The sequence below is a fragment of the Canis lupus genome, chromosome 1, assembly GCF_048164855.1.
Source record: "Canis lupus baileyi chromosome 1, mCanLup2.hap1, whole genome shotgun sequence".
Taxonomy (NCBI): domain Eukaryota; kingdom Metazoa; phylum Chordata; class Mammalia; order Carnivora; family Canidae; genus Canis; species Canis lupus.
The window spans coordinates 109,236,977-109,263,240 of record NC_132838.1 but is presented as its reverse complement, the minus strand read 5'-3'; the positions used below and the strand labels follow the sequence as shown (position 1 = coordinate 109,263,240).

The window sequence follows — 26,264 nt, the reverse complement described above, 5'->3', positions numbered from 1 at the left end:
GCGATTTTCGGTTTTTCCTGGTCCTTGGAATTTGTTCCCAAGAACCTTTCTAGGAAGATGACTTAATATACCTCTAACAATACCTTACGAGTTCTTAGTGAGGACAGAGTGCTTGTTTTTTTTTTTTTTTTTTTTTTTTTAAGATTTTATTTATTTATTCATGAGAGAGAGAGAGAGAGAGGCAGAGACAGAGGTAGAGGGAGGAGCAGGCTCCATGCAGGGAGCCTAATGTGGGAGTGGATCCCGGGTATCCAGGATCACGCCCTGTGCTGAAGGCGGTTCTAAACCGCTGAGCCACCGGGGCTGCCCCAGAGTGCTGGTTTGGCGGTGATGTACACCTGAGATGACCTCATAGGGTCTGTTTAATTATTGCCCAGTGGAGCACATAGTAGGTATTCCATAAGTAAATATTTTTTGCCTGAGTGACTGGCTTTTGTTGATCTGGTCATTTGCTCCACTGTAGAGGGAGAGCAGCCTGCCCACTGGTGTCCCTGCAAGATTTTCTTGCTTGCCTGCTTCTCTAGGTACCTGTCAGGCTCTTGATTTCAACATCGCTCTCACCTGCCCCTCACATGTGTTTCTTACTGCCCCATTCACAATTCAGCCTCTGGTGGAGCAGCTGCCCTGTGGTGTGTGTGTGTGTATGTGTTTGCCTTGTTTGGGTGTTGAGTGTTTTTCCAGTTTACTTAATAAGATAGTGGCCAGACTGCATGCTTCCTGCTGCATTTTTCCACTATCTTAAGAGTTGGCCTCACCATCTGTGAGCAAAAGGTCTCATCTTTTTATTATTCTCCCATGGCATGTTGCAAAACATTAAGCGTGAGCTGGTTTCCTGTGGCAAAAAGTTGACTTTGATTTGTTCTTTTTGAGGTTACTGTGAGTTTATCATAACAGGAGTGCTAAAAATACCAAGTCTAGTATGGAAACAGCATTCACTTAACAAGCATGAACAATAACACGCAGGTTTAGCCCAGAGCAGGAAAAAATGGGCTTCATCACAAGATGAGAATTTCTTAGAGAATCCTTGGCAATCTGAACTTTCTTAGTCTCTGTTCTAATGAGTTGTGGAAAAGTACTTAGGCTGCTTTTGAGCCACAGAATTAAAGCTAAAAATAATCTTAACCAAACTTACTTGAACACCTGTATGTGCCAGATTCTGTGCCTGGGAATCCTCATCAGATTCTTGCCAGTGGAAAAGAGAAATGCAAATCATTCTCCTCCTTGAGAGAATAGCTGTAATAGGGCTCTGGAGAAGGCTGTTGTGTTGCGCTGTTCTGTTCTTTAGCGTGTGTGAATTACTTCATAATAAACTACTGTATTGCTCAGGGAACAGGGGGTCTGGCCGTCTTGGGGAGCCAAGAAGTCTTCACAGAGGACAAGACAACTGAGCTGGCTTTTTTTTTTTTTTTTTTTTTTTTAAGATTTTATTTATTCATGAGAGACAGAGAGAGAGAGGCAGAGTCACAGGCAGAGGGAGAAGCAGGCTCCATGCAGGGAGCTCGACGTGGGACTCGATCCCAGTTCTCCAGGATCAGGCCCTGTGCTGAGGGCGGCGCTAAACCGCTGAGCCACCCGGGCTGCCCCTGAGCTGGCTTTTAAAGAAGAGGGGTTTGCTAGGGGCTGAAGAGAAGTGAGAATATTGCGGATAGAGGAGCAAGCAATCCCTGCACAGGGCTAGAGGTGCCAAGACCATAGCACAGTGAGGCTGGAGCTCTCTGGTCACTGGCTGGAGAGAAGATCATTGGGGCCCTGCTTTTTTAGCCATGGATTGATTGATTGATCAATTGATCGATCTTATTTTTAAGTGATCTCTACACCCAACGTGGGACAACTCTGAGATCAAGAGTTACGTGCTCAACAACAACAACAACAAAAAAGAGTTACATGCTCTTTTGAGCCAATCAAGCGCCTTGGACTTTTAATCTTTTTTAAAAGATTTTATTTATTTATTCATGAGAGACAGAGAGAGGGAGGCAGAGACATAGGCAGAGAGAGAGAGAGAGAGAGAGAAGCAGGCTCCATGCCGGGAGCCTGATGTGGGGCTCAATCTGGGGACTCCAGGATCACGCCCTGGGCCGAAGGCAGGTGCTCAACCTCTGAGCCACTCAGGCATTCCTAGGCTTTTATTTTTATTTTATTTTATTTTATTTTATTTTATTTTATTTTATTTTATTTTATTTTATTTTTTTATTTTATTTTATTTATTTTATTTATTTTATTTTTTTAGGCTTTTATTTTTATATAGCTAGTCATTCCCCAGCTGATAGGATATTAGAATCACTCAGGGAACATTTGAAAAATACAGATTCCCTGGTTCTAACTCAGATTTATTGGATTTATTGGATCTGGTATGTTCATAAAGCTCCACAGTTTCTTAAGGCTGAGCCAATTAGAGGGAAACTGCCATGGGAGAGGGGCTACCTGTGTTCTGTGTCACAGCTTTAAGTTACTTGTGGTCTTTGCAGCATATTATTTATTTCAAATGAGACCATTATTACACTGAGGCAGGAAAAAGGAACTAACCCATGTAGCTTTTGAATTTATACCCTCAGACTAAAGAAGAAAGAACTATAAACAAATACTGAACTCTAGTTAGTAGGTTTGTTTTTCACAGTGGTCAATGGGTTAGCAATTCTGAAACTAGTTATTGTTTGCTCTAGAACTGAGCAAATAGATAAATATATTGTGGATAATGAGAATCAGATTTTTTTTTATTGCCAGAAAACAGAGTTCCTATAAGTATGGAAAATGGGAAAGGCTACAAGGAACTCTGTGGGATCAGATGGGAATTGGGGTCACCAGATGAACTCAGTTTTTCTATGTAGGTACAGAAATACATGTATGTATGTTTGTTTTTAAAGATTTTACTTGGGATCCCTGGGTGGCGCAGCGGTTTGGCGCCTGCCTTTGGCCCGGGGCGCGATCCTGGAGACCCGGGATCGAATCCCACATCGGGCTCCCGGTGCATGGAGCCTGCTTCTCCCTCTGCCTGTGTCTCTGCCTCTCTGTCTCTCTCTCTGTGACTATCATGAATAAATAAATAAAATCTTTAAAATAAATAAATAAATAAATAAAGATTTTACTTATTTATTTATTCATGAGAGACCCAGAGAGAGAGAGGCAGACATAGGCAGAGGGAGAAGCAGGCTCCCCACAGGGAGCCTGATCCGGGACTCAATCCTGGACCCTGGGATCACACCCTGAGGTGAAGGCAGACGTTCAGCCTCTGAGTCACCCAGGCATCCCCCTAAATAAATAAAATCTTAAAAAAAAAAAAAAAAAAAAAGAACCGAGGACCTCTTATTCCAGATTAAAGAGAATAAGGCATTGATAACTAAGGGGAATGGAGAATTCTAGATTGGGTTTGAGAGTAGGGGAAGATTTTTTTTTCTTTTGCTCTCAAGGACATTATTGGGACCGTTGATAAAATTTGAAAAAGGTCTGTAGATTAGATAATACTTTATCAATTTTAATTTCACGGTTTGCATAATTGTTTTGTGGTTATGTAAGAGAATGTTCTTGTTTTTAGGAAATACACTCTGAAGTATTTACGGGCGAATGTCAGATCATTCAGGAAAAAATGAATACATGTAGATATAAAATAACGATAAATGTGGCAGAATTTTTTTAAGATTTTATTTATTTATTCATGAGAGACACAGAGAGAGGGGCAAAGACATAGGCAGGAGGAGAAGCAGGCTCCCCACAAGGAGCCTGGTTTGGGACTCGATCCCGGACCCCGGGATCACGCCCTGAGCCGAAGGCAGACGCTCAACTGCTGAGCCACCCAGGCGTCCCAAATGTGGTAGAATGTTAACATTTGGGAAATCTTTTTTTTTTTTTTTTTTAAGATTTTATTTATTCATGAGAGTCACACAGAGAGAGGCAGAGACATAGGCAGGCAGAGGGAAAAGCAGGCCTCCTGTGGTGAGCCCAGTGCAGGACTTGATCCCGGATGCTGGGATCACGACCTGAGCAAAAGGCAGGTGCTCACTGAGCCACCCAGGCGCCCAACCTTTGGGAAATCTAGATGAAGTTATACAGGAATTCTGTATACGGTTTTCCTGTATGTCTAAAATTATACATAGCGTCTGGTTGGCTCAGCCGGTTAAGCATCTGTTTTCGGCTCAGGTCAGAATCCCAGGGTCCTGGGTTTGAGCCCTACATTGAGCTCCCTGCTCAGTGGGGAGTCTGCTTCTCCTCCCTTTCTTTCTCTTGTAATCCCCCTTACTGCTTCTTCCTCCACACGTGCTCTCTCTCTCTCAAAAATAAAATCTTCAAAAATTAAAATAAACAGAAACAATCTCCAAAAGAACTTATTCTCAGCACCTGGAAAATTCTGATATTTGATAGCTGATGAGTAATACTTGCAAAGGGCTTTTCGGTCTGTGCAGGGTCCATAAGAATGGTGTATTTTAAGAGCACCTGCTCATCATCTCTTCAGATAGTGGGGAGATCTGAATCTCTTATTCTCTCTGTGCAGTTCCTCCAGAAGAGAGCCATATAGGTTTCCTAGCTTTTCAAGGCTGCCTAGAGACCCTTGCTGTTAAAGAAATACTATATATCATCAGTGAGAACAGCAAAGCCTTGATGAATCAGGAGATGAAGAGCATGTCTCTGTCTGACCTATTTGCCATTTTTTCTTCTGTAGAGCATTCGTCAAGTTCAGACACTTGATTGGCATCTCCTTTCACCTAGAGCCCTAGCCTACCTAGCACTCTACATGGTGCTCTGTGGGACCAGAGTTCAGTCTGGGACCTCCTGATCTCCCCCTCTCTGTCACCCTCTCTCCTGTTCAGATGACCACAAGTTCTCTCCTAGGACTGCCTCTCACCCGCAGCCTTCATTAGTGCCATAGTCCCTTTACCAGCCTCTGAATTCAGAGTTCCTTCTAATGCATATTCAGTCACCAGACTGATCTATCTAGACACTGAAACCATTCCATGAATCTTTCTTGCCATTAGGATACAATTTAAACTTAGTGGCTTGTATTTCTAGTCCTGGGACCTATTGACCTCTTTTCAAATCCTTTGCATTCCCTAGTGCCCTCCCTGGACCCCACTCTTACTACTTGCTGTCACCCCCTTCATTTTTTTTTTTTTTTTTTTACCCCCTTCATTTTTATACAAATTTCCATTCCTTTGGAAGAGGCTTCAGCCCTTCCCACTTACCCTCATTGCTCAGCTCCTGTGCTACCTCTAGGAACCTACGCCCCTTATCTGAGTTGGGTTTCTTTCCTCTGTAGTCCACATACCACCCCCCAGATAATAGAGCTGACTGGAGGGTTGTCTTGTGGGCTCCCTCATCTCTTGACTGTCCAGCAGAGGCCTGACTCAGAATAGGGGCTTGGTAAATGTGGGTTGATTGATTGCTTAGGCCATCAGTCCCATGTTTGGAGAACTTTGTTAAAAAATTTTTTTTAAGATTTTATTTATTTATTTATTTAAAAAAAATTTTTTTAAAATTTTTATTTATTTATGATAGTCACACACAGAGAGAGAAGCCGAGACATAGGCAGAGGGAGAAGCAGGCTCCATACACCGGGAACCCAACGTGGGATTCGATCCCGGGTCTCCTGGATCGCGCCCTGGGCCAAAGGCAGGCGCCAAACCGCTGCGCCACCCAGGGATCCCAAGATTTTATTTATTTAAGAGAGAGAGCACACAAGTGGGGGAGGAGGAGGGGAGGGGCAGAAGGAAAGGGAGAAGCTGACTGCTTGCTGAGCAGGGAGCCTGATGCAAGGCTCAATCCCAGGACTCTGGGCAGACGCTTAACCAACTGAACCACTCAGGTTCCCCAGAATTTTGCTAATTCTCAGTCTGTGGATTCATTGATTTATTTTAGGCTTATGTAAAGCGCTTAGATGTGCTAATTTGGCTGCATTCTTTTCCCCACTGCCACAAGACTGGAAGTATGTAAGCCCCAGACTTGGTTACATGATATAAGCCATAAGCATCTAAAGGATTGAAGTGTTTCCACTCTGCTTTAACTCCCCATGTCCAGGGAGCAAGGACCTCTTAGTAACCAGCAACTCCTGTCTCTGCTAGGAGTTGGTGAGGTCAGGGCCCTCCACTCAGGGATTAGGCTCTTTTCTAGGGTGACTAATTGTTCTGGGTTCGTAAATCTAGCCAGACAAGTTTGGGGTTCACATCTCCTTTCTCCTGCCAGTAGAATTTTCTCAGTCACCTGAGAAGGCTGCCTTGAAGCCTGCAGAGTTAGATCTGGAAAGGAGTGTCGGTCCCAGCTCTGCTATGTATTTCTTGGCCTTAAGCAAGTCCCTTTACTTTGTGGCCTTTTTGGCAATGGAGATTTTGAAGATTTTCTACTTGAGATGATTATGTACAGGAGAGCCTTTGAAGTAGTTCTGTTTTCTCCTTTATTAAATTATAAAAGTGAGGCATATTAGTAAAATATAAAGCTATCTCAGAGGAAACTGCTGCTTCTTGTGTATTCTTCTAGAACTAACTTTCTTGCTTGCTTTCTTGGTTTCTTTCTTTCTTTCTTGGTTTATTTATTTATTTGTAACAGATGCCCAACCTGGGGCTTGAACTTGCAACCTTGAGATCAGGAGTCACATGCTCTCCTGAATAAGCCAGCCAGGCATCTGTAGAGCTTTCTGGTATTTTATACTTCATTTTTCATCATTTCTGCATGGATTTTTTTAAAAAGATTTATTTATTTATTCATGAGAGATACACAGAGAGGCAGAGTCACAGGCAGAGGGAGAAGCAGGCTCTTCACAGGGAACTGGACGCGGGACTCGGGACTTGATCTCATCACGCTCTAAGCCGAAGGCAGACGCTCAACCATTGAGCCAACCAGGTGTCCCAGCCACCCAGGCGTCCCATCTACATGGATTCTTTTGCAAGATGTCTTGATGATGAACGCTTTATAATTATTATTTTTTTATTTTTTATTTTTTTTTTTTACTGTTGGAGACTTGAGAAAACTTTCTTTGATGCCTCCTCCTTCTACTTGCCCTGCCCCCACACATTCCTTACTTACCTCCCAGTTTTTATGATTTATAATTGTCTTTGTTTCTAGGCCTCAGCTTGATTTGGTGATGAGTTCTGTTCAGAAGGAACTTCTTATTTTAGAACTTATAACCTTTGTGGACCAGGTCAGGGGCAACCGTCACTGTTCGCCTGGCATTCCCCGTTGGGTGTTTTGGTGTCCAGCAATGACAAGGACCACTGAGGAGACGGCCACAGGGAAGTGGGTTCTGATAAGAGGGGTGGCAGTCGAGTACTTGTTGATTCATTGCCGTCATGACCACAGAGGTTTAAAAATAATTTGTAGGAAGGGCAAAAGAAAAAAAGCAGTGGTTTTTTGGTTGTTGTTCTGTTTGGGTTTTTTGGTGCCACTGCCTTATCAGTGGTAGAGAACCCAGACCGCAGTCATTCAGAAAGGAAGGCAGTGCCATGTGAGAAAATAGAGGTGAAGGGAAGGACAGAGGTGACCCATAAGTGCAGTCTAGTGCCTTATAGCCGTCAAGAAAACCCACCCTGGTTAGGCATCTGTTCCACTCTTCAGTCTGACAAATGGGCATAACCCTAAGTGCCTCGTCAGCCCACAAGGATCAAATTAAGGCCCGGCACATGTTGTGCATTCATAATTGTTGATTAAGCTCTTTACATGCATCACAATCACATTAAATCTTCATAACACCCTTGTGAGAGCAGATCTTATTATGATCGTTCATTTTCATATCAGGATATTGAGTGTTGGACAGGCCAAGTCATTTGTCCAAACCTAGTTAAGTGTTTAAGCATTGCCCAACACAGTAAAAAAATTTCAAATTATTTAATTTATTTGAGACAGAACAAGTGGGAAGTAGGGGCAGAAGGAGAAGGAGAGGGAAAAGCAAACTGCCTGCTGAGCAGGGAGCCCAAAGTTGGTCTCCATCCCAGGATCCCAGGATCATGACTGGAGCTAAAGGCAGACTCTTAAATGATTGAGCCACCCAGATGCCCCCCACCAAAGCTGTCACCTTTTTTTTTTTTAAACCTTTTTTGTTTAATTTTTATTTATTTATGATAGTCACAGAGAGAGAGAGAGAGAGAGAGAGAGAGGGGCAGAGACACAGGCAGAGGGAGAAGCAGGCTCCATGCACCGGGAGCCCGACGTGGGATTCGATCCCGGGTCTCCAGGATCGCGCCCTGCGCCAAAGGCAGGCGCCAAACCGCTGCGCCACCCAGGGATCCCCACTGTCACGTTTTAATTGCAGCTAACCCTTGAACAACACAGATTTGAAATGTGCAGGTCCACATCAATTTTTTAAATAAAAATATAGTGCAGTACTGTGAAGTGTATTTTTTTCCTTTTCTCTTTGATTTTTCATAATAACATTTCCTTTAGTGTAATATATAATAGATAATATATGAATATTTGTTAATCAACTGCTTTTGTTATCACTAAGGCTTCCTTCCAGTTAGCAGTAGGTTATTAGTAGGGAAGTTTTTGGAGAATCAAAGTTATATGTAGATTTTTGAGTTAACGGGGGATCAGTGCCCCTAAACTCCTGGGTTGTTGTTCAAGGGTTGGCTAATGGCATTATGTCCTTTTTAAAAATCTGAACTTCACAAAAGCCCTGTGACATTTCCTTCGTCTACTTTGGCAGATGGGAACCTGAGGCCCCTGAGAGCAGATTGTAATAATGGGCAGCATTGTCAGCGAGACCTGCCTGGTTGTTTGCTTTGCAGCCCTACATCCCCCACCCCCGACATGAGCCTGTGTTTGAGCTGCTCCTGGGCCCCCAGCCCAGCTGCAGTTCTTGTTCAGCGCCTCCGATCTTTTCTCTGACTGTCAGACAACAGTCACGGGAATGTCCTGTGCCATCTTCCCTCGGTGAGAGTGGTTGGCAGAGAGCAGCAGATGCCCAGAGTCAAGGTCATGTGCCACTCAAGTGCTGGGCTAGAGAAAAGCCCCTGTCTCCCTGCTGCTTGTGACCAGTCAGGGTGAGTGTGAATGCAGAGGGCTCTGTCAAAACTGCTCTGTGAGTAGAGGGTGCGCTTGGCAAAACTGATAGAGACTGGGCCGTGTAGCAGTGGGCCGTGGATCTCTCTGCCCTCTGCAAAATTGTCTCTGAATTTTAGAATTTCTTTGTCTTTTTAAGTTACAGTCTTTGCATACTAGTCAAAACGTTCTACTTCAAAGGTGGGAGTCAAGCTCAGGAATCACTTGACATTTTTTAGAGGAGAAATAGTCTTTGGCTGGACTGGAGTGTGACCCAGTGGCTTGCATCATTCTAAACTGGTGGGCTCTGGAGTGGGGAGCCAAATCCTTTCAAAGTGATTTTTAGGGCAGCCCCAGTGGCTCAGCGGTTTAGTGCTGCCTTCAGCCCAGGGCATGATCCTGTAGACCCGGGATCGAGTTCCATGTCGGGCTCCCTGCGTGGAGCTTGCTTCTCCCTCTGCCTGTGTGTCTCTACCTCTCTCTCTCATGAATAAATAAATAAAATCTTTAAAAGGAAAAAAAAAAGTGATTTTTATTTTGGGGGCAGCCCGGGTGGCCCAGTGGTTTAGTGCTGCCTTCACCCCAGGGCTTGACCCTGGAGACCTGGGATCAAGTCCCATGTTGGGCTCTTTGCATGGAGCCTGCTTCTTCCTCTGCCTGTGTCTCTGTCTCACCTCACCCCCATCTCTCTGTGTTTCTCATGAATAACTTTTTTTTAAATAAAATCTTAAAAAAAAAAAAAAAAACAGTGATTTTTATTTTGTGAACTTGCATGTCTCCTATCTTGTCTCTGCTCCTAGGGAAGCAGTATAGGATTGAGGTTACAGGTGTGATGATCTCTGAGTCCACTGTGACCCAGAACCTCTCCTAAGTCTCAGTTTCCCACCTCTAGAGTGGGGTGGTAACAATTGTACCTTCTCTCATTCTATTTTATTTTTACATAGTGGAGTACATTCTAAATATAGGATACTATAGGACTTCTTTTTTAAGGTTTTATTTTTTAAGTATTTATTTATTTGAGAGAGAGTGAGTGAGCAAGCAAGAGACATAAGCAGCAAGGAGCGGTAGAGGTAGAAGCAGACTCCCCACTGAGCAGGGAGCCCAACATAGGGCTTGACCCCAGGACTCCAGGATCATGACTCAAGCCAACTGACTGAGCCACCTAGGCACCCCTAAAGTTATATTTTTAAGTAGTCTCCACACCCAACAACGTGGGGCTCAAACTCAACCCCAAGATCAAGAGTTGCATGCTCTACTGACTGAGCCAGCCAGGTGCCCCCGTAGGAGGTTTTTTGCTTTTTTTTTTTTAACCTAAATTAGGATTTTTTTTAACCTAAATGTTGCAAAAAATATGACTAAAACCTGCCTTTAAAAAAAAAAAAAAAGATTTATTTATCTTTAGAGAGAGAGCAGGGGGAAGGGCAGAGGGAAAGAATCTTTCAGGCAGACACCCCCTGCCAAGCAAGGAGCGTGAGGCAGGGCTCTATCCTCCAACCCATCAGATCATGACTTGAGCTGAAACTGAGTCAGATGCCTAACCAACTGAGCCACCCAGGTGCCCCTGACTAAAACCTGCTTAAACATAATTTTAATACTTGAATAATATTCCAACCTGTTCGTATATTTCATGTAACTATCCGATCGTTTAATGTGAGATTATTTCCTGATTTTCTGTGGTATAAACAGTATGACAGTGACTGTCTATACGTAATTCAGTCACTGGCCAAGAGGCATGACCCTTTGTAAAGATTTTCTGTACCCCATTTTCTCATGGTTTACAGAGTATTTACACTCCCGCCAGAGCTCTGAGTGACAGAGCAGGTCCCTCTGCCTTCTTGCTTAGGTTGAGTAATCTTGGCCTTTAATTTGGTAGGCAAAAAATGGCATCTTGTTTTCAGGTCATTTCTGAGAAATAGTACTCCCTTGTCCCCCCCCCAACAACAATTTCCATGCGGCTGCTTCAAATTCTTTTCAGAAGAGAGTGAGATGTAAATAAGAAGACATAGCTTTCTTTCCGTTTTGAGTTGGTATGTGATGAGGTCCTGCGGCAGGTTTCACTACAGAGGTGAAAGGGTGGCAAGGACTTGGAGCTCAGAAAGGGCATTTGAAAGCAAGTCTTTAGGGAAGGCCGCTCCAGCGGTGAGACTCTCTGGAGAGCGAGATCAAAGTGCTGTGTGGCCATGGGGACATTTGTGACAGTCAGGACTTCATGAGTGTGCCCTCTGTGCATTGCTGGACCTGGGGCTATCTAGATTGCTTCTGGGTACCCAGCACAGCACAGGTTGTGGGGGTGGTGTGCAGGTGCTCAGGAAATGTTTGTGGATGAAAAAAATGAATGAATGAATACATGCACACTCCTTGTAAGTTGCTGGGTTAAAGAGTGAGGTGAAAGCAAGAGGAAGCCCTCTGGTGGAACTGAGCTGAGCAGATTACTGGGCACCTCGAAGGGTAGGAGGCTGAGAGAACCAGACCTATGATGACTTCCCTGAAACATCCCTGCCTTCTCCAATCCAAGTCTGTCCCTCTTCTGAGCTTCATGCCCATGGGCTGGCTTTTCTACATTGTTAGCCCTCGGATATGGCCTTGAAAGCCAGACTTCTTGTTTTCCTCTTGAGGGTACATGTGATGCACCGTGTATCTTTTTTTGTTTCTTGCTGGACTTTCCAGAGCTACCATGTTTGTAAATATACATGATAAGGAACAGATCCATACTGGGTATCCTGAAAACTGTATTTGAATCCATTAGTAGAGGAGCAGGCTTGGTAAAGATGTGTGAGGACTTTGTGTCAGTTGTCATGAAACCTCCTCTTCCCTCACATGTGACTATTTTCCTTCCTTCACGAAACATCGAGGCTTCCCACAGAGCAGAGATTTTTCTCAGAAAAATGTCTACTATGGGGCATGCCCTGTGCTAGGCGTCAAGTAGAGAATAGTGAACAAAGCAGATATGGTTTGTGTGTCCCATGGGCACAAAAGTTCAGCAGAGGAGACAGATTGATTCTTGTACGAGTGAATTTACACAAATGACTAAAAATCACACACTAAAGATCTGAGCGTTGGAGGAAAAGAGTGGGGTGTGGAAAGGATCAGGATTATTCAGAGCCGAGTCACTAGTCTCCAGAGCTCACAGCTGAATTATTGATGGTAATAGAGTTAAGTGAGGAATTTCAGCATGAAGAAGTATGTCAGTTTTTTAAAAAAAAAATGTATTTATTTGAGAGAGAATGCGCATGTACGTGCATGCATGAGTCGGGAGAGGCAGAGGGAGATGCAGACTCCTTGCTGAGCAGGGAGCTGGATGCAGGGCTCCATCCCAGGACCCTGGGATCATGACTTGAGCTGAAGGCAGACGCTAAACCCACTGAGCCACCCAGGGGCCCCTCTACGTTTCTCTAAGGGTGTGTAAGCTGGGTTTATGGACGTCGTAGAAGAGCAGCAGTTCTGGATACTGTCATTTACCTGGTACTTACTCTGTACGCGGCACTGTCCTGGCTATTTTTCGGGTATTTGCTTAGTCCTTAAACCCTGTAAGGGAAGTGCTCTTATGATTCCCATTTTACAGAGTAGGCTCAGGGATGTTGTCACATGTCCAAGGTCACAGTAAGTGGAGAAATTGGTTTCCAGCCCAGGCAATCTGGCTCCAGCATTGTGGTCCTTATTGCCGTTGCCTGCCAATTCCAAAGCTCCCCGGCTCTGAAGAGCAACACGTGGTTGTGCCAAAGGGGAGAGTGTGCCCAGGGTCAGTGTTCAGGCCTGGTGGCCAGTGGAGATGAGATGGTTCTGCCTGGTGATACCACCCCATTCCATTCAATAATGTTCTCTCAGTACCTTTTCTAGTTCCCACCGTTTGTTATTTCATATGTAGTTTTCTTTCTTTCTTTCTTTCTTTCTTTCTTTCTTTCTTTCTTTCTTTCTTTCTTTCTTTCTTTCTTTCTTTCTTTCTTTCTTTCTTTCTTTCTTTCTTTCTTTCTTTCTTTCTTTCTTTCTTTCTTTCTTTCTTTCTTTCTTTCTTTCTTTCTTTTTTTCTTTCTTCTTTTATTCATGAGAGAGAGAGAGGTGCAGAGACACAGGCAGAGAGAGAAGCAGGCTCCATGCAGGGAGCCCGATGTGGGGCTCAATCTCAGGTCTCCAGGATCACACCCTGGGCCAAAGGCAGTGCTAAACCACTGAGCCACCCGGGTTGCCCCATGTTTAGTTTTCTTTGTCACCTTCCCTAAGTGCTCTGAGGGGGCAGAGTATGTGTTTTGCTTTCCTCTGTCCAACTGAGTGCCTGGCACAAAATGGTGCTCAATATTTATTTATATATTTGTTGTTGTTTAAGATTTTATTTATTAATGAGAGACAGAGAGGCAGAGACATAGGTAGAGGGAGAAGCAGGCTCTCTGTGAGAAGCATGATGCAGGAATTGATCCCAGGATCCAGGGATCACAACCTTGAGCCAAAGTCAGACGCTCAACCACTGAGCCACCCAGGTGTTTCTAAATATTTGCTTATTTATTTTAATTTGTTTTTATTAAGATGTACTTGACTTATAACACTATTTTAAGGTTATGACATAGTGATTTGACATTTGTATACACTGTGAAATCATCACGATTATTCTAGTTATTACCATCTTTGGTATGTATTTATTGAAAGAGCAATTGACCAAACATGAGACCTAGTGTTTTGCCTTAAAGGATAGTCTATGAGGGGTCGCCTGAGTGGTGCGGTCTGTTACACAGCTGGCTGTTAATTTCGAATCACATCATGATCTCAGGATTGTGAGATTGAGCCCTGCACCAGGCCCCACTCTCAGTGTAGTCTGCTTCATGCTTTCCTCCTCTGATCCTCTAACTTGAGCACACACACACTCCTCTTACTCTCTCTCAAATAAATAAATAAATACAATAATTTTTTTTTAAGATTTTATTTATTCATGAGAGACAGAGAGAAGCAGAGACCCAGGCAGAGGGAGAAGCAGGCTCCATTCAGGGAGCCAGATGTGGGACTCGATCCTGGGACTCCAGGATCATGCCCTAAGCCGAAGGCAGCCACTCAACCACTGAGCCACCCAGGCATCCCAATACAATCTTTTTAAAAAGGCTGTAAGGAAAAAATAATAAAAAAAAATAGGGATCCCTGGGTGGCGCAGTGGTTTGGCGCCTGCCTTTGGCCCAGGGCGCCATCCTGGAGACCCGGGATCGAATCCCACGTCGGGCTCCCGGTGCATGGAGCCTGCTTCTCCCTCTGCCTGTGTCTCTGCACCTCTCTCTCTCTCTCTCTCTGTGACTATCATAAATAAATAAAAATTTAAAAAAAAATTTAAAAAAAATAAAAATAAAAATAAAAGGGCTGTAAGGTAGGAGGATAACTTCATTTTTTTGGAACTGTATGTGAGCCACAAGTTGAGCCAATTTCCAGGCCATATTCCAGGGATAATGAGTCTCCACTGAGTGAGCCAGTTTGGGGAGAATGGGTCTTTGGGAGGTTGAGGAGCACCAGAGAATTTGGAGCAAGGGTGTCTGCTACAGAGAAGCTTTAGGTGTCAGGCATAGGAGATTTTTGTGTAGATTTGCCTCCCCCCTCCCACCCGCCCTCAGTTTGGCTGTTTTTGAGGACAGCAATTGTGTTGGGGCTAATTTGCAACATTGACTTCATTTTTTTCCTCCTATAAATGTGTTTTTTTTGGGGGGGGGGGTGGGGAATGGCCTTACTTTTGCTAAATATAATCCCACAATTTATTTTTTATTTTTTTTAAGATTTAAAAAAAATTTATTAATGATAGAGAAAGAGGCAAAGACACAGGAGGAGGGAGAAGCAGGCCCCATGCCAGGAGCCCCATGTGGGACTCGATCCTGGGACTCCAGGATTGCACCCCAGGCCAAAGGCAGGCGCTAAACCACTGAGCCATCCAGGGATCACCCTAATCCCACAATTTAAATGCAATAAGAAATTTGTAGGAAGAAATACAGTGATTAATAGTACTGCTTTCCAAATTTCTGTTAGAACATGAATTTAATACCCTGATTCAGTTTAAATTTGAATTTTAGTGTTAATTTCTTTTTGCAGAATAGTAGTGTATTCACATGTACATAGTTTTTCTTCTAATACATGAAAAGGTGCTTGGTTTCTCTTTTTCGAAGTTTACCTTTTTCTATTACATGGGCAAGTCCTGAACTTGGGCAGAGGCACTAGCCTATCATCTGTAGTGATGAATGTCATTCCCTCAGACTTTAACAACCTGAGTTAATTAAAAGGTTCAGATGAAGTTAATCAAGTTTGGAACTCTAATTTTGTGCAGTGTTTTGATACGATGCGATGAGTCATCTTTTGGCAGAGCAGCTCTCCATCCCTGACAATATTTGATCTTAATGGAACAGTTTTATAATCTGGAAACTGGTGAGGAGGTGCTCTTCAGAAGTGCAGAGTCAACAGTGGGGTGTGCGTGTGTGTGTGTGTGTGTGTGTGGCTGGCTGGCTGGCTGGCTATTTGGGAGGGGTGAAAAGCAGAACAAAGAGGAGAATTTAATAAGCAAGAGCTTGTTAGGGGATAGGGTCAGTTCTGGGGCTGCTGCCTCTCCAGGACATGGGCTTCTCCCCGGCCCCCTCCACCCCTGCTGACTGGAGTGCTGACATTTGAAAAAGAGTGAAAAATACAGCTTCTGTTTGCTTTGCTGCAAGTAAGTGGCCGGACTGACTGGCCCCCTTCCCAGAGGCCCTGAGAGGACTTCAGATGTGGTCAGAGAGGTATCTGGACGGTGCCAGCCTGCCGGCCCATGGCCAGGCAGCCTGCACCAGGACCAGGCAAGGGGCCCAGAGAAACAGCAGGGCCAGCTGCTGACTGTCTTTGCTCTCCTCTTCTTCATCCCATCTTCTTTCTTTCTGAGGTGAAGCTGGTCTTCCACTCTGAAGATTGATGGGCAAGGTTTCATATGGCCTCTGCTTCCACATCTCACTTATTGAACTAGCAACTTAAAATTAATGGATCCATTGGGAGAGGGCAGGGCCCATCTGGAAAATGCATCTCGCAAAAATGTGGTTGAATGGGAGTCCTCCTGAGGTCAAGGGCAAAGAGCCAGACCACTTGGAATCCTTGGGGCTGCATTCTCGATTGCCTTGCCATTTCTCCTGGACTCCATTAGGGTTAAGAAACACAGATTCTGAAGCCAGATTTGGGTTGGCATTTCTGCTCCACTGCTTATTATTGACAGTTACATTGAACAAGCCACTTAATCTCTTTGAACTTCAGTTTCTTCATCAATAAAGTGGGGAGAGTAATAGGACCTACCTATTACCAGGTCATTGAGGATGAGTGGTAATGCACATAAAATGTTTAGAATAGTGCCTGGCACATCGTAGGCGCTGTTTGTTTTGCAGTTATAATGGTTTGAGCTTTGTTCCAAGAGCTGTATTTTCTAACCAAAAGATGAAAAGCTTTGTGGTAGAGCTGAAAAAATTATCCTCTCCTCTCCATCCCTCATGACAGTTGGTGCTTCTGTTGCAGTGACACAGAAATGAGAAGATCGCATATGAAGCAGCCAGCCTAGGGCTCCTGCTGCCTACCACCACCCTGATGGCTGGAAATCAAGCAGCCTTACTCAGTTTCCATACAGTTGCCACTGGGCCTTGAATTGTGCAGTTTGAGTGGCCTGCACTTGCCATTGCCTCTGTCATTGCTCAGGTGACACTGATAACTCATTCTGGGTCTGCCTTTGTGTCCTCTCCAAAGTGATTGACAAGAATAGTGATGACATTTGATACAGTCCGCTCAGAACATCCTCTCTTTTGGCCGGGCTAGCAGATTTCCACATTTCCTTTGTCTTCACAGGACATTGTTGAAAAAGAGTCTTGGTCAAAACAGGGATTAGTAGTCCCTTCTTTAGTCTTTTCTCCACTCTGCCTCCAAACGCTTATGATTTGATTATATTCATTTACTTCCAACTGGAATCCCAACAACACATCTGCCGAGTCAGAAGTGAAGTTTAGGTGATCGTAGACTGGTGTTAGCCAGCATCCAAACTGTCGTGGGCTCTGAGTTGGCCCAGCATCCAAACTGTCGTGGGCTCTGAGTTGGCTGCCCAGTGGTCAGGTAGCACTGAAGATTCTAGGAGCTGTGTTTTCTTTTCTTTTTTTTTTTAAGATTTTATTTATTCAAGAGAGAGAAAGAGAGAAGGGGCACGGCAGTGTAGAGGGACAGGGACAAGCAGACTCCACACTGAGTGTGGAGCCTGATGTGGAGCTCAATCCCACGACCCCGAGACCATGACTCTAGTTGAAATCAGGAGTTGGATTGGATGCCCAACCAGTTGTGCCACCCAGGTGTCCCAAAGCTATGTTCTTGAAAAGGAGGAATGTAATGTCCCCAGACAACATATGAAACAATTATTCTAGAGTCCTTTTTTTCAAAGCCTCTGATATGCAGACTCCTGTCCTGGACCTGTGAGGGTTGTCAGAGAAATACAGACCAAGGGCCTATCTTTGAGAAAAGCCCAATCCAGGGCAGGTTGTGTCTTCCTAAATGGGCCTCCATGGTTTGAGATCTTCCTGGAGCACTTTACAGCCCATTTATGAGCTCTTCTTGGGCTTGAGGAGGCCACCTGTTCTGGTTCCTGAATCCTTCGTCTCTTGCTACTACCTGCATGCAGCCTCTGAGCCTGCCAGGCCTGCAGTGAGTGCATGGCCACTGTGCTGGTGAATGAATTAATTTGTGCTACTTGGCTGGTAGTTGTCAACCCTGGCGGCTTATTTCCGAAACATTTTGTGAGTCTTAAGAAAACAAGTAGAAAGACTGATTCCTTAGTCTGAGGTGGCATCCAAATACTTGGATTTTTAAAGAGCCTCACAGCAGTTGTGTCACTTCTTAGTCCACCTTAATTTTTAGGAAAGAGCCTCTTGTACTAATAGTATAATTTGCAGAATAAGTTCACTTTTCTAGGGATCCCTGGGTGGCACAGCGGTTTAGCGCCTGCCTTTGGCCCAGGGCACGATCCTGGAGACTCGGGATCGAATCCCATGTCGAGCTCTCTGCATGGAGCCTGCTTCTCCCTCTGCCTATGTCTCTGCACCCCCCCCCCCCCCACGTGACTATCATGCAAAAATAAATAAAATCTTTAAAAAAAAAAAAAGTTCACTTTTCTAGTAGATCTCGGTGAAAATTAAAGGGAAGTACTTTATTTTTTTTTAAATTTATTTATGATAGTCACACACAGAGAGAGAGAGAGAGAGGCAGAGACACAGGCAGAGGGAGAAGCAGGCTCCATGCACCGGGAGCCTGATGTGGGATTCGATCCCGGTCTCCAGGATCGCGCCCTGGGCCAAAGGCAGGCGCCAAACCGCTGCGCCACCCAGGGATCCCTAAAGGGAAGTACTTTAAAAAAAAAAAAGATTTTATTTATTTATTCATGACAGACAGAGAGAGGCAGAGGGAGAAGCAGGCTCCATGCAGGGAGCCTGACGTGGGACTCGATCCCAGGTCTCCAGGATCACACCCTGGGCTGAACGCAGCGCTAAACCGCTGAGCCACCCAGGCTGCCCAGGAAGTACTTTTTTAACTGGGAAGCATCCTCCAGGCCTGAGCTGCTGTCCCAGCACACCAGGCCCGTCATGCATCTATCCGCAGGTGTGTTGTGGGAAGGGCATGCCCTAGAGATTGGGCTTCAGGCCGGCTGTGCGCCTGCCTTGAGGAGCCTGTAGGGAATAAGGATACCATCTACCCAGCATGCAGTGGACAAAGTGTAGTGGCAGTAGAAGGTGCTGGTATTTTGATGAGTCTTATGCTCCTACATGTGCCTTTTTGTTGGGGTTGAAAATTCAGGGAAGCCTGAGTGGCTTAGCGGTGAGTGCCTGCCTTTGGCTCAGGTTGTGATCCTGGGGTCCCGGGATTGAGTCCCACATCGGGGCTCCCTGCATGGAACCTGCTTCTCCCTCTGCCTATGTCTCTGCCTGTCTCTCTGTGTCTCTCATGAATAAATACATAAAATAAAAGGAAAAAAGAAAATTCAAACCTTGTTAGGGTCTCAATACACAGTAGCTCTGATTTGCTGCCATCATCTGAACCTTTCCTCTGGTTCACAGGCAAAATTAAACATTTGTTTCTGGAGGTTGACATAATTGTTGTACTGAGGGAGGTTTTGTTTGTAATGACCTGTCTGTCTGATGAGTCTGAGCATTTGGCTGGCCTTTCTGGCTAAAGCAGCCCTTTGAACTGATGTCTAGAATGCATGCCTCCCACTCCTGATCTGTCTTCTGGACCATAATTGGGCCTTTTCCCTCTGCTTGAAGCTTCTCCCCTGCCCTCCCTTCCCCCAGATTCACAGATACTTGACTCAGTTACTACTTCCTTAGGGAATCCTTAACTGACACCATCCCACTGAGGATGTCAGATCCTCTGTTAGACTATTGTGGCACTCATCACAGTAATTTTTGTAATTTTTGTAATTGTCAATTGCCTCTGTTTGTGAATAAATGAAAAGTAGATTATCTTTTACTTGGTCCGCATTTTAATTAATATACCACTTTCTGTGTTTATGTTCTCAATATCTAGAAGCATTTGTTATGAAAAGACTTGGTTTTGTGGGTGCCTGGGTGGTTCAATCAGTTGAGGGTCCCACTCTTTTTTTTTTTTCTTGAAAGATTTTTTTTTTATTCGTGAGAAACGCACAGAGGGAGGCAGAGACACAGGCAAGGAGAGAAGCAGGCTCCCTACAAGGATCCTGATATGGGATTCAATCCCAGGATCTCAGGATCACGACCTGAGCCAAAGTCAGACCCTCAATCACAGAGCCACCAGGCGCCCCTAGCATCCCAGTCTTGATTTTGACTTGGGTCATGATGTTAAGGTTGGGGAATTGAGCTCCACATTGGGCTCCACACTCAGTGTGGAGTCTGCTTGTCCCTCTCTCTTTGCTCCTCCCCCTGCTTGCTCTTCTCTCTCTCCCTCTTCCTCTTCCTCTCCCTCTCCCTCTCTCTCCCTCTCCTCTCTCCTCTCTCCTCTCTCCCCTCCCTCCCTCCCTCCCTCCCTCCCTCTCAAATAAGATAGATAGATAGATAGATAGATAGATAGATAGATAGATAGATAGATAGAATCTTTAAAAAGGGGGCGGATGCCCTTTTTTTGGTGGCTCAGTTGTTGAGCGTCTGCCTTTCACTCAGGGTGTGATCTTGGAGTACTAGGATCAAGTCCCACATCAGGGTCCCTGCCTGGAGCCTGCTTCTCTCTCTGCCTGTGTCTCTCTGTCTTTCTCTCTGTGTGTCTCCCATGAATAAATAAATAAAATTAAAAAAAAAAAAAAAAAGACTTGGTTTTTAACCTACCTTCTTTGCCTTTCCTAGTGCTCCTGAAGTTCCGTACAGATAAAGGAAGAGATCCTAGTTCTGATACCTTCGGGGAAGATTCTGAGTTGTTGCTCCAGATTCGAAATGACGTGCTTGACTCCCTGGGTGTTAATCCTGACCTGCTTCCTGAAGATTTTGTCAGGTTAGTCTCAGTGCTTATCCCAGGTTAGCCTGGATTGATAAATGTCTTTCAGTATTTGCCTTAATTTGGACAGATCCCTTATTAAGAACGAAAGCCCTGAGGAGAGCCTCCGTCGCTACACTCTGCCTATTCCTGTCGACCTCTGGTGTAGTAGCACGGAATGAAAAAGAAAGAGAAGTGCAATTTATCATTTGTCATAGATATTTGTGTTCACATGGCTGAAAATCCAAAGCAACGTAAAATCTATGTATACTACTCTATACCTTTCTCTTTCCACCTTACGTTATCTTTTGGAGATATTTCCAGATCAGAACATTGATTCCTCCCTTGTTTTTTGTTTTGTTTTGTTTTGTTTTTTTAATGATTTTATTTATTTATTCACAAGAGACACAGAGAGAGGCAGAGACACAGGCAGAGGGAGAAGCAGGCTCCATGCAGGGAGCCCGACGTGGGACTTGATCCTGGGTCTCCAGGATCAGGCCCTGGCTGAAGGTGGCACTAAACCACTGAGCCAGCAGGGCTGCCCGATTCCTCCCTTGTTTATACAGCTCTATGGTATTTCAGCATGGAGCACTATAGTTTATTGAGCCTGTCCTACTGATTCAGGTTGTGGCCAGGCTTTTGTTATCGTGTAGCATATGGCCTTCTAAGTATCATTTTATATGTGTGCAGGTTCCATTACTAGAAAGGGAATGGCTGGATCAGAAGATTATGATTTACCATTTGGTAGATATTATCCCAGTGCCTTCCACTGATAGCTTATCAGTTTATACCCTCGGCAGCAAAGGCATCCATGTTCCCAGCATCCTCACCCTTGGGTCCTGGGATGTCTTTTGCTCTCACACTCAGCAGGTTTAGAATTTGTTTGGAGAGGTCCAGATGGTGACTGGGTGAGAAACCCCTTTCTAGGCAGTTCTGGGATCTTCTTAGTCTCCTTCTTTCAGTGTCTTTGGCAGGTGCCCACAATGCCTGCAGCTTGTAGCACTAACGATGATGGCTATATTGAGTTTATTGAGCAGCTGTTATATCCCAGGCATCGTGATGGTTGTCTTATATACATGGTCTCTCTTCACAACAGGAAACGTTCAGTCAACGCTCAGAGAAGTTAAGGGACTCATCCAAGGTTATACAGCTAATAACAATAGTACCATGTATGAGGATTTTCTGTGCTTTATCTATACAGCCACTGTTTGTTTGTTTGTTTGTTTGTTTTTGGGGCGGGGAGAGAGAACCAGCAGGGGGAGGGGCAAAGGTAGAGGGAGAACTAGAGTTCCCTTTGAGCAGGAAGTCTGATGCAGGGATTAGTCCCAGGACCCCGAGATCATGACCTGAACTGAAGTCAGACACTTAGCTGACTGAGCCACCCACGCGCCCCCTGTGCCAACACATTTAACTGTCAAAATAATTCCTTGAAGTGTCTATTATCATTTTTATTATTATTTTAATTGTTATTATTTTCCCATTAGTTAAATGATGACACTAATTCTCAGAAAGATATAATCACTTGCCCAAAGTTTTAGTATATAGCCAACCAAGATCTCACTCAGGTCTTACCACACTGCTACCTTGTTTTCTTTTCACCAGTAAATCAGAGTCCCTTCCTTTCCTACTCCCTACTTCCTTTACTTGTGTCTGGCAACCTTATTTAGACCCTACCAAAGCCCAGCTAGGTTCGGCCCAGTGGGGGGCCTTGAACCACCTGCCAAGCTGCCAGCCAAAGAGAGGCAGCAGTTAGCAAGTTTGCATTGTGTGGTCAGGGGTCCCTATCTCCTGCTAACAGCCAGTCACGTGTCTCTTGGTGGAGGAAGAAGATTGTGTGAGAAGCAAGTATTGTCTGCTCTGTGCTTCATGGCAGGAGGAGGAGGTGGGCCATGCGGGGCCACCAAGCATGCTTGGTGCTGGGTGCCAGGCTGTGAGTGTGCAGCTTGGTCAACTCATTTGGGCATCTTGAGTGGAGAATGGCTTGCCTGTGCATTTCAGGCCTCACCTCCCGAGAAGGAAAAAGCTGTAGCCTAACTAGCTGCTGGCTGGTTTTCTCTCCAGTGTTTTCTTTCCCTGCCCACCCTCTACATAACTGCTTTACCTTGTCCAGGACCTCCTATGCTAAGGCACTTCCGCTCTATGGCCCTTTAAGTAAGAGGTGTTTGGTGGTCTCGTGGAGTGTCTGTGGATACATAGGGGGAAATAAAGCTTGAGATAGAATTGAGATGCTGGCAGGGAAATGAACTGCCGTCTGGCAGCTGAGCTACCCTCACAAATTGCCCACTGCCAGCTCTGAGCAGGGTGTGCCCACTTCAGTTGAGAAAGCTGTGCACAAGTCTTCATTCCCCTTATCTGTCAGTGATAACGGACACTGTCCATTATGTTAGGTTATTTATTCTCTTTCAGAGAGATTTATTGCTTTTCTGATTATGAAAGAACAGATGCCTGTTTCCAGAAAGTGTTAAAAGGAAGAAAAAAGGATAACCCATAGTCACACCATGGAAAAGTGGCCACTGCTAATGTTTTCAGGATTTCACTTCATAAACTTCTCTACTTATTATTTATTCATATTTTTTCTCTTCTAAATATCAACAAAATCATACTTAATATATGATAGCCTTATTTTTTCATCATATCATGGGCCTGTTTGCAACAAAAATACAAATCCATAGTCTCACTTGTGCTTCATGTTTCATTGTTTGATAGGCGGTAATTTATTTAACCATTACCTTGGTGGGTATATAAGTTGTTAATACTTTGTCACTGTTATAAACATTTATGATGAACATTCATAATTTGTGTATGTAATATAACCTACTGTTTTTTTTTAAGATTTTATTTATTTATTTATGAGAGACACAGAGAGGCAGAGACATAGGCAGAGGGAGAAGCAGGGTCCCTGTGGGGAGCCTGATGCTGGACTCCATCCCAGGACCCCAGGATCATGACCTGAGCCAAAGGCAGATGCTCAACCACCGAGCCACCCAGGCATCCCATAATTTACTGTTTAAAAGGTTTTATTTTATTTATTTTTTAAGGATTTATTTATTTATTTATGAGGGAGGGAGGGAGGGAGGGAGGGAGGGAGGGAGGGGCAGAGACACAGGCCGAGAGAGAAGCAGGCTCCATGCCTGAAGCCCGACGGAACTGGATCCCGGGACTCCAAGATCGTGCCCTGGGCCAAAGGCAGGCGCCAAACCACTAAGCCACCCAGGGATCCCCAGGTTTTATTTTTTTAATTTGATAAAATAGACACAATATAAACCTTTTTTAAAAAAATTTTTTGAGTAATCTCTACACCCAGTGTGGGGCTCGAATTTACAGCCTTGAAATTAAAAGTCTCATGCTTTACCCACTGAACCAGCCAGGTCCTTTCCATTTTAACCATTGCTTATTTTCTTTTATAATTTATTTATTTTAGAGAGAGACCAAGCATGGGGGGAGGGACAGAGAGAGAAAGTCCTGAAGCAGACTTTCTGCAGAGTGTGGGACCCAGCGTGGGGCTAAGTGTCCCCACCAGCAGACCTTTCTGCAGACCTGTGAAACCAAGTGGTGGCTGCTTAACTCACTGAACCACCTAGGCGCCCCTAAACTGTTCTTAAATGTACACTTTAGGGCAATTGGCTGACTCAGTTGGTGGAGTGTGCAACTCTTGATTTTGGGATTCTGAGTTCAAGTCCTACCTTGAATGTAGAGATTACTTTTTTTTTTTTAAGATTTTATTTATTTATTTATTTTATTTTATTTTTTTTAATTTTTATTTGTTTATGATAGTCACAGAGAGAGAGAGAGAGAGGCAGAGACACAGGCAGAGGGAGAAGCAGGCTCCATGCACCGGGAGCCCGACGTGGGATTCGATCCCGGGTCTCCAGGATCGTGCCCCGGGCCAAAGGCAGGCGCCAAACCGCTGCGCCACCCAGGGATCCCAGATTTTATTTATATATTCATGAGAGAGAGAGAGGCAGAGGGAGAAGCAGGCTCCTTGAAGGGAGCCCCACGTGGGACTCGATCTTGGGACCCCAGGACCATGCCCTGAGCTGAAGGCAGACTCTCAACCACTGAGCCACCCAGGCATCCAAAGATTATTTAAAAATAAAATCTTTAGGGGCACCTGGGTAGCTTAGTGATTGAGTGTCTGCCTTTGGCTCAGGTTGTGATCCCAGGGTCCTAGAATCTAGTCCCGCATCAGGCTCTCCCTGCAGGGAGCCTGCTTCTCCCTCTGCCTATGTCTCTTCCTATGTGTCTCTCATGAATAAATAAATGAAATCTTTTTTTTTTTTTTTTTTTTTTTAAATGTACAAGGATACCTGGGTGGCCGAGTGGATGAACATCTGCCTTTGACTCAGAGCGTGATCCTGGGGTCCGGGCTCCTTGCAAGAAGCCTGCTTCTCCCTCTGTGTGTGCTTCTGCCTCTCTCTCTGTTTCTCATGAATGGGTAAAATCTTAAAAACAAAAAGTACAATTCATCGACATTAAGTTTATTCACATTGTTGTGCAGCCATTACTACTGTATATTTCCAGAAGTTTTTCAGCATCCTAAACTGAGAAAATCTTTGCCCATTGAACACTAACTATTCTGCCTTCCCCCAGACTCTGGTAACCTCTATTCTGCTTTCTGCGTCTATGAATTTAGTTATTCTAGCTATTTCATGTAAGCAGAGTCCTACCATATTTGTCCTTTTGTGAAGTTGCTGGTTTTTAAATTATAGAAGTAGTATGCATGTTATGGAAAAATCTGATAGTACAGAATAAATTCAAAGATGAAAATGAAAATCACTCATAATTCCATTACCCAGAGAAAACCACTGACCCTTTGGTATTTTATCTTACACATGTTCTGTCTTAGCAAATGTGAAATCAACAAAGTCCTTTGTAGATTTTTTTTAAAAGACCCGTATAATCGTTCACAAGGGTGGTGGGAAAAGGTGCAGTCTTTTTAGGAAGCAATTTGGAAATATGTATCAGGAGTCATTACAATCAGTGTTCTTTCTTTGGCCCAGTCATTCTCCTTAATAATGAAAATATGCCCTGAAGAAATAATGTGAGAAGTATTTATTACAAAAGATATTCATGGGGTACCCGGGTGGCTCAGTCAGTTAAGCATCCAACTCTTAGTCTCAGCTCAGGCCTTGATCCCAGGGTCATGACTTTGAGCCCTGCAATGGGCTTCATCCTAGCGTGGAGCTAAATAAATAAGATATTCATTATCATACTTAAAGAGAAATTGGAAACACATTAAAGAGTTAATGACAAAGGACAATGGAGTATTATAGCACAGGTTGAAAATAACGTTTATTATGAAAAATGTCAAGCATACAGAAAAATAAAAACATAAAGTAGTAAATATATACCACTCAGATTCAATTGTTAATATTTTGTTTTTTGTTTTCGGGGGAGGGGCATACTGAAGACATGATGCTTAAAGATGCATCCAGGTTTATCAGTTGGATTTGATTCTGTGTCTCTTTTAATGTAGGGATTGGCAAACTATGGCTTGCCACCTGTTTTTGTAAATAAAGCTTTATTCCACACCTACTTATTTACGTATTATGTGTGTCAGCTTTTGTAGTTTTTACTATAGAGTAAAAGCTTTACTACAAAAGCTGTAGAGTCTACTCTATAACAGCAGACTTAAAGAGTTTAATTAGGGACCATATGGTGCATAAAGGCCAAAAAAATTTACTGTCAATTACTGTATAGAGAATGCTTTCCAACTCCTGATCTAGAATAGTTTATCACTTTCCTCCTCCTCTCCCCCCCTCCCCTCTTCCCTCCCTCCCTTCCTTCCTTCCTTCCTTCCTTTTTGGAAGAATCCAGGCCAGTTAAATTGTAGAATGTCCCATATTCTAGATTCATCTGATTGTTTCTTC

The 26,264-nt window shown here is 44.2% G+C and overlaps 1 protein-coding gene across 3 annotated transcripts in view; it reads left to right on the top strand.

The window, feature by feature from the left end:
• The window catches only part of SAE1 (SUMO1 activating enzyme subunit 1), an 82,746-nt gene that overhangs the window by 43,319 nt on the left and 13,163 nt on the right, over positions 1–26,264 (top strand). For all 3 annotated transcript variants that reach the window (XM_072773861.1, XM_072773863.1, XM_072773860.1), the window contains exon 7: positions 20,268–20,412. In XM_072773861.1, coding sequence (XP_072629962.1) covers positions 20,268–20,412 — 145 coding nt within the window. The remainder of the gene's footprint in view (positions 1–20,267; positions 20,413–26,264) is intronic.